A 9081-nucleotide genomic window follows, 5' to 3' on the forward strand; every position below is an offset into this window, starting at 1 on the left:
AGCTGGTTTTCAGAGCTGGGTGGAGAGTTTTAGGAGTTATGGGCAAGTCATACCCAGAAGGGCTGTGGGTAGCTGTTTTGTCATTGTTACATTGGGAGTGGGGGGGAATAAAAAGATAGAAAGAACTCAAATAACATTCAGAATTGTTTGCATTTGAGTCCCTTTGAACTAGGAAACAGGTGGCAACAAATTGCAAAGCTGAGTGGTCGTCAGTGTAGACCCTTTAAAGAAAAACTTTCCCAGCATGCTCTGCTCCCTATATATAGGGGCAGTCCAGGGCACCACAGCCTTCAGTAGTGACCTGGCTTCTGGCTGCTCCACTACCCAGTGAGTACTTACCTCCTTCTTGGCTTGCTTCCTCTTGTTTCCATGGGATATGCTGTACTGCTGCTCCTCCCAGCCAGGCTTCTGTTTAAGGAGATGTGGCTTAGTTTGGCTTTTCAAGTGCAAGAAACTTCAGTTGGATGTGGGGATGTAGCAAATCCAGAGTTAGTGCTCTTCCTAGAGCCTGTGAACTGAGCCCATGGAAGCGGGGTGGGGTAGTGATTGAATGGCCTTGGTTTCATGAAGTGCTCTCATTGTATGGAAGTACTAACTATGGATGAGAATGCAGCTTTAGTCTTGAATTTCAATTAATTTTGGTTTATTCTTCTGGATTACTTAATTTTGGGTGCATTCCTCTGAGACAAGGGATGGATGAGCACTTGTAAGCTGCCCACGGAATGTTTTGTTGTCAGTCCTGATCTAGATGAGCCTGATCCACAAGTAAAACCATTTTATGCACAGGTGTTGGGGCATTAGCACCCAGTGAGTACTTACCTCCTTCTTGCTTTGCTTCTTCTCGTTTCCATGGGATATGCTGTACTGCAGCTCCTCCCAGCCAGGCTTCTGTTTAAGGAGATGGGGCTTAGTTTGGCTTTTCAAGTGCAAGAAACTTCAGTTGGATGTGGGGAGGTAGCAAATCCAGAGTTAGTGCTCTTCCTAGAGCCTGTGAACTGAGCCCATGGAAGCGGGGTGGGGTAGTGGTTGAATGGCCTCGGTTTCATGAAGTGTGCTCATTGTATAGAAGTACTAACTATGGATGAGAAAGCAGCTTTAGTCTTGAATTTCAATTAATTCTTGTTTATACCTCTGGATTACTTAATTTTGGGTGCATTCCTCTGAGACAAGGGATGGATGAGCACTTGTAAGGTGCCCACGGAATGTTTTGTTGTCAGTCCTGATCTAGATGAGCCTGATCCACAAGTAAAACCATTTCATGCACAGGTGTTGGGGCAAGAGCATTAGGATATGGTGAACAAGCTAACATGAGGGACATAAGCATTAGTATCTGATAGTTTTTTGTGTGTGAAGATATATTGTGTTGGTAAGAGTGAATTTGTATCTCCCAATGGGATAAAGATCTTGTGAATTAGGTTGAATCATTTTTAAGCATCAAAAGTTAGTGAAATACACCATTCTACTTTGATGTTTACATACATACATAATGGGATGGCTCACCTTAAAATGTGGTTAGTGTTCCATGTGCTGTTCTGAATGCTGCCTGGCCAGCGTCTGATTTACTTGCCACTGGTATGTTGTCCTACAGAATACAGTAAGCCAAAACAAAATCTAAAAGATAGGTAAAATAAACCCAAGATGAATGTTTTATCCAACTCAAAACACACTACAGCCAAATATTTGACTGCCTAATTGAAGTCAAGCTTAAATGTTCACTTGATTTAAATATAGGGGCTGAAAACTGAATTAAGGAAGAAAAATCTAGTACAATGTACGTAACGGTCAGTGATTGTGGGAACTAAATGTTTAATTTTTTTAGCTACTTGTGAAGTTTGAATATGAATTACAACAGCTCATCTTTAATGCAAATTTTCTTATATATCTCACATAGTGAATAGTGACTTCATGATCTAGAATACATGTTGCATTCACACAATTGTCTTGTGTTCATCCATCCTCAACTGGAAGTATTTTTGTTCCTGGAGGCACTACTCCTGCCCAAAGAATAAAGCAGGGCTTCAGAAAACTCATTTAAGAAAACTGGCTAAATAACCTGACCGTGAGGTACATTACCCTAACTTATAACTTTGTCTTGAGGAACAAGGAAACATCCTCAGTATCCAGGCAACTGTGATAACACTCAGACTAAGAAATATCTGAACATTGGTTTTTTGTGTGTTTTTTTTTTTCTTGGCTGACTGCATGTAAAAGGAGAGAAGATATTTTATAAATTGGTGTAAGTATCCATGTGAAACCGAGTTGGATTTACTCATGGGCTTTAATTATCTGGGAGCATTGTTGCAAAATATAAACAAACAAGTTCTGACTCTGTTGCCTGAAAAGAGGTTCCTGCTCCCTAATGCATACCCCATACTACAAGCTTCATGTGGTCCTTCTCATTTCTGGCACATAAAGATAAAGCACATATAGGTGGTACTAGGTTGGGGGGGAAGCAGATGGGAGGAAAAGAGAGAACTCTCTGAAGAGGATACATATGGCATGTTTACAAAAGCTTCTTAGATTCCTAGTCTGTTTTCAGGAGTAGCTTTAGATATTAGTTAAAATAGCTTTTTATTGAAGAAGTCCATTGTGTTTGGTAGAGGTGCAGGGGAAAAAAAGGTAACTTCAAGCTGGGGTAGGGTGGGGGGCAGAGAGGCAGGGGGTGAAGCAGCTGCTAGCTGTGTTGGTGTACCAGCTGTGAGCCTTTCACCTGTGGCTGACTTCCTCAGCTGGCACACAGCCTTCTTTGCACCCCTCGGGCTTTATTCCAGTTGATTCAATTCTTTCCCCACCCCTAACTGTTGAAGTGTCACCGCTACATCCCTTGATTCAATCCACAATTCAAGATTTTTTTGGACAGCTGAACTTTTTACCCGATGACTCCTACTAGACTGGCATTTAAAGCTGACCTTGTGTTTTCCAAAAGGGACAGGTCATTGTAACCAAAACATTAGCATTTCCCTTCCCAACATCAGTAAAACTGTTGTTTTGCCATCCATACAAGGCTGTGATTTGCAATTACTCCATGCCTGCTTACCTTCAAATCAGTCTTTCTGTAACTGTTAGCATAATTAAACAAGCTGTTGCTTTGAATTAGTCTTGCGGCACTACTACATGCTTCTCTTTTATTGTTTTTCTGTACAGTGGAACAAAGCAATGCCTTGAAACAAAAACATTCAGGAAGTTTACATTGGTTTACATTTATTTAAAAAAAAATATATTTAAACACTTGTCTATTTCACCTTTGGGCTATAAACTACAGCTCAAATAGGGTTCATCACTTCGAAGAGGTTCACAAGTACAAAACAGCCTCCTTCTGGCATCTTCACATCCTCCTCTTCTGTGTGCTTATGTACAGTACTGTGAAAAGGAGAAAGAGACACACGTAAGAGGGCCCTGCTAAATAATGTGCCTGTTCATTTCAAACATCTTATTTCCATGGCTCCTACGACAGTGTTACAAATCCCATTCAGCATGAACAAAGTAACGAAACTTTTAAGTCTAGGTTTCAAGAAATGCTATCAAATTTGCACATTATGTATTACTTTGGTTCAGTATTTATTATACTCATAGCCAAACTACACTCCAGCAGATGCAGGTTGAAGAGAAAAAGAATAAAGCCAGCTACTCTGCAGCATTACTGAACGGGGCATGAGAGAGTTTCTAAGCAGCAGAATTACAGGTGTCAGACACTAATGCACAAAACAAAAGCTGGAAATCCCAAGCACTTAAGGCAAAGCTAACAATTGTCTGTGAAGCAGCAGACTCTTCCCTCTGCTTGCCTGGTGACATCCCCAGAAGAGATCCATTCACAGCATGAAACACCCCTGACCTAGGATGCCTTAAGTTCTCTGCTCAGCCTGTTCTTCAGCCTCCTGCCTCTCATTTGTTTTAACTTTTGTAGATTCTTTTTAAGTTTTAACTTAACAAAAGTTTTAACTTTTGTAAAAGATTCTTATTTCCAAAACTGATTGTCCAGCTGTAATGTCACTGCACTCCTTGGTATAATAATCTAAATTCCTTGCAAAAAGCATCTGGCCTCATTCAAGGATTATTTCTCCTCCCAGAATGCCTTTTCACACTGCTGCCACATTCTCTTTGACTTTTTGTAGCATGGGATTTGGCTCTTGTTTCTTTTTATTCCCTCCCTCCTTCCTGTCCCCCATTTTCTTCTCAAGTAACTTGGACAAGCTCTGCTTCATTTACCTTGTCTACAAGTCTCTTTGCATCTGACTTGTGAACCTTCTCTATTTTTAGATATTCTTCTCCCTGGCATGTCCTGCTATTACAGCCTAACTGATACCAGAAGCATTTCAGGAGCTTGGGATTGTCCTTGAAATGCATAAAATTCACCTACTGCACTGGGATATTCAAAGACTCAATAGTAAATTACGAGTGGTTTTCTTGAATGGCGGTAAAATCTTTACTCATGAAGATGAAAACAGCCTTCAGTCTAATGAACAGTATTAATTTAGGTCTGGACATCTGCATCACAAGAAAAATATTATAGTGTTATCATTATCTGTTCTGTATCACAAATGTAGTTTGCCTTGCAAAACACAGAAACTTCTCTGGAACAGAGGCCATCTAAGCAGGCAGTAAGTGCAAAAGAGTAAACCTGTCAAATGACAGGAAATAAGCCCTAAAGAAGGTTAGAAAAGAGCATGTTTCTCTAAATGAACTTCCAGTTCAGAGACAAAAAGGGCCACAGGAATGCAGAAAACATAGGCACTGTAAAAAGTAAAGATGTTAAGGTTTCCAAAAAAGCCTAAAGCTAATATTCTTACAGGCAGCTTGCCAACACCTCAGCCACTCCTCAAATGCAGAATATTAAAACACAATCTTCTCATTATCAATAACATAAAGAGGAGGAGTTACCATTATTTCCTCGGATAAATGCATCCCCGTACTTGTTCTTTAATTGTCCATTTACATATTCTTCAGTCTGTTCCAGAGCTATATTCATGTACCCATCCAGGCAAGCCAGGACACCTGAAGACAGTGACAGTTTGAAAGTGAATCAGCTTAAACTCATTTTAAAATAAACAAAAATGCATTGTGATTGGACACAGAAAAGCCTGTATCTTCATAACGAATGAAAAGCCCAAGCTTGTCCAGGTGAGTCAGTAGATCAGAGTATTCTTCAAAGAATTAAGCCAGGAGTGAGGAACTCCAGTAGCAACTTTTATCAGTTAATGTAAGGGGGGGTTGGGGAGTGGGAAAGAAGTCATTAAGGCATAACTTGCAAACGATTGACTACTTCCACTTCAAAAGTTGGAAGGTGTCTCTTCTCACTTGTGTTTTAAGCCACACACCTGAAAAGAACCTGTGACGTTAAGTGTAACTGCATAACCTAAGGACAAGGCTAAGTAAATTGAGTTTCCATCAAAACTTGTTAAGAATGAAGCTGAAAAACAACCCTTTTAATGCAGGATGATATTTAATACAGCACGATAGCATTTTTTCATTTAAAATCACCCCTTGGTGTCTACACCCACCCTTAAGATCAGAACCATGATGGTCTACAGATTTAACTGATCAACAAATAAATTCTTCTTGTCAGCTGGTAAGGAGCTGAATGTGGGGATTAACAGGTGTAAAGAGTTAGCAAATCAGAGAACCTGATTTGCTAATCGTGCACAAAACAACTTGTAAAAAGCTATATTAATTATCTCCATCTTGCATGTGTTTTCCTGACTTCATCCTTGCACACACAGAGAATATTACCAAAATAATTTTTTCCTCTGTTTGAAAAACATCTAATTTTTTACCTGGCATTAAAACTCAAAATACAGTGTATTGGCTGTACTCAGGGAGAGGAAGAAACTCCAGTCTGAGAATCCTCAAGGACATGCTTTCATTTTTCAAAAGTGTTACTGTAATATCTTCCATGAAATAATTAGGAATTCAAGTTCTCCTGCCAACCTGTAATGGTCTGAGGATTATTATTTTCCTTTATGTTTTTCTTTCCACTGTTTCCACACACATAGGAAAAACTGACTGCTCACAAAGTGTTACTAAATGCATCAAAAAAAAAAAAAAAAAAAAAAAAAGAAAAAATTTCTTGTGGGTTGTAGTTTGTCCAGTGTGTTGAAGGCCTTCTGATGGCTGCATCACAGCTGTGCACCCACTCACTCAAACACACTTCACTGATACACTGAGGAAAAAAAAAAAAAAAAAAAACAAACCAAGGAAAAGTCAGAACTCTTTTTCACCTCAGTAATCCTGAGTGCTCCACATAACAATAGAGAACAAAAAAAAAATACATGTCCAAAATGAAAATTGGGCTGTGTGGATTTCCTTAAGCAACCACTCAGGCCATAAATGCAAACTCTTTTCTGGGAGTGTGTTCATGGTTGTCTCATTCTCTTCCTCCTTTTCTTTGTGTTTACTCTCAGGCCGTTAATGGAATTAAATATTGTCACTGCCCATCCTGGTTAGTATTTTATCTGGCTTATCTATATGTAGGGATGTTTTCATATATATATCCAACTCTACACACAGAAATAATACATATTAATTTATCACTGATTACTTTCTCGGGGCTTCTTCCCTTAGACGTGTGCAGCACTTAGCAGCAAATCAAGATATTTTAGTTACACATCAACTCTTGTATTAGGCCACGTTTGTGCTTATGGTGGCTCAGAGGGTGGAGGTACAGACATAAAATTAGCAACGCTGTCTAGAGGGGAAATCTAGACACATCTGCAACAAATGGCTGAGACGCTGGCTCTTTTAATGTTCATTTTTTAAAAATGTTGGTCAAATTTCTGCATAAAACAGAGTGCATGGTTTACAGATGAGAACAGTATATGGTTTTTTAACCGCAGAATCACATCAAGTGGGAAGGAAGGAGAGTGGAGGGATATAAGGGAAGGAGGGGGGGGAAATCCAAAAACAAATAAGGGTGTTCAAAGGAACTATGGTTCAATTTCTGGTAGGTCTGCCTCTAGGCATGTTAACCTGGCTTTGTTGAGGGGAAAGTAGAGTAGCAGTTACAAATGGATCTTGCTGAGCAGAAGGTACCGGTGTTCTCAAAGAAAGCAGAAAGTGCATCCAAAAGCCAAAATTGGTTTGGTCCTGCCTTGTATACACCTCTAGGTAAATGATGACTTGCTTTAGTTGACTTTAATGAGCTGTTGCTACGTTCTCCTCCAGGAAAGAATTTACAGAGGCCAAATACTGATGAGAAGCAGTGAAGTTTTTAAAGCCACCAACCCCACCTGAAATGCTCAGACAATGTGGTTCTCAAAGAAGTGACAGATGGCAAATTTTGTAAGCTGAGAGACACTAAAGGAAGGGGTAAGAAGGCACTGCTTGCTGTGCCAGTGAATAATAGCAATTTAAAACTGTTGCAATACAAAGACTGCTTGTCACAGCATAAACAAATCTTCTCTCACAAGTGCTGAACCAATTGAATTTAAGCTATCTGTAGCAGTACTATAATGTTTAAGTCATTTCAGAATAAAATGTCTAAATTGTGCACAATAGGAGATACATGATAGCTTTAATTAGGTTTGGATACTACTAAAAAAGCTGGACAGGCTGATAGTCTCATCCTAATAGGACAGGATCAATGAAATGTCCTAATAGGACAGGATCAGGACATTTCATTGAACAGAGAAGTTGCAATAAGCTTTCTCCTGTACCTCCATGAATCTTGACCCAACATGTGTGTAGGCAGTTGTTTGACCAAGAATGTAAATAACTCTTTAATCCCTCATATAAGAGCAGGCTTATGACTGATAGCACAGTTTTCTGTTTGAAGCTTTTCTGGACCAAGATCTCTACTAGGAATTGGAGAACAGGAAGGTGAAGAAAAGTGAAGTTCCAACAAGGGTCGGTTGGAAACCAGGGACTGCTTGGCTGTTTCAGGAATTGTAATTCCAGCCAATCTTTACAAATACCAGTTTAGAAACTCAGAATAATCCTGAGACTCCAGTCTAACCATCTGTGACTAAGGAAACTAATGATTTAGATAAGTAATTTTATCTCTAAGTCCACCAGTAATCTCTTTTAATTGGTCTCTCCAAACCTGATTTTTCAATTTTTAATGTTACCATTCTGAGATCAATATTCACATACTCCAAGATTCTGGATCCCACTGTTTTGCTTTTCAAAAGCAATGCATCTGTTCCAGCCTCCCCAAACAATTACTTTAGTCACTGTGAGAGACAGATGGAGAACTTACCTCGGTAATCAACTCCAGAATTTAATTTTACAACAACTGGCCTCCCAATGATTTGTTTTAGGAAGTCACTTGGGGTTTGCTTCCGTAGACTCATCTTGGTCTTTTCTGGTAAGCTGGGAAGAGAAGTTGAAAGAAAACATTTGGATAAGCAACATGCTCACGTCTGGTCTTAAACACTCAGTACAGACAGGCAGTCCCCTGACTCTTAATACTTTCAGTAGGAGAAAATATTGAAAAGAGATAAAAGCAAAACCTTAAGGATGGAGGTGGAAAGACAGAGCTCTGAGAGCCATAGCACTAAACCTTCCTTTTGGCATTTTTATAAGGTATGAAAGTATTAGAAATCCTTGTTGGCCACATCTCGGAAGCTTCCAACATCACCTCAGTAACACGTTTTGCTGAAATGGTTTTACTAAAATTAGAGAGCTAAGACATAAGAAGTGGTTTGTATCTTTAGGGGGTGGCGGGAGAAGCTGGTACAGACTCTACACACAGAACTCTGTGCTGCGGCAGGAACAGAAGGATTTTTGATCTCGGCTGACAAATTTATCAGGAAGAAATTCTTTGCTGTGAGGGTGGTGAGACACTGGAACAGGTTGCCCAGTGGAGGTTTGGATGCCCCATCCCTCGAGGGTTTCAAGGCCAGGCTGGATGGGGCTTGGAGCAACCTGGTCTGGTGGGAGGTGTCCCTGCCCAGGGCAGGGGGTCGGAACTGGATGATGTTTAAGGTCCCTTCCAACCCGAACCATTCTGTGATTCCACACACCCCTCACAGTGCCACAGGCCGTGCCGGCACTTTGTAGCCCAACCTTTCCGGCGGGGGGGAACCAAAACAACCCAAACACGCGTTTTGAACCGCCGGGCAGCTTCACCCCGCCTCGCGAAAGTTA

At 40.3% G+C, this 9081-nt stretch overlaps 1 protein-coding gene across 1 annotated transcript in view; it reads right to left on the reverse strand.

The window, feature by feature from the left end:
• Positions 1-3087: 3087 nt before the first annotated feature.
• The window catches only part of LSM6 (LSM6 homolog, U6 small nuclear RNA and mRNA degradation associated), a 6119-nt gene continuing 125 nt past the window's right edge, over positions 3088-9081 (reverse strand). Inside the window, exons 2-4 of the mRNA XM_014949793.1 lie at positions 8192-8304; positions 4879-4992; positions 3088-3360 (exon numbers count right to left, since the gene is read on the reverse strand). Of these exons, the coding sequence (XP_014805279.1) occupies positions 3326-3360; positions 4879-4992; positions 8192-8285 (243 nt within the window). The 5' untranslated portion in view covers positions 8286-8304 and the 3' untranslated portion in view covers positions 3088-3325. The remainder of the gene's footprint in view (positions 3361-4878; positions 4993-8191; positions 8305-9081) is intronic.

The sequence above is a fragment of the Calidris pugnax genome, unplaced genomic scaffold, assembly GCF_001431845.1.
Source record: "Calidris pugnax isolate Ruff unplaced genomic scaffold, ASM143184v1 scaffold42, whole genome shotgun sequence".
NCBI lineage: Eukaryota > Metazoa > Chordata > Aves > Charadriiformes > Scolopacidae > Calidris > Calidris pugnax.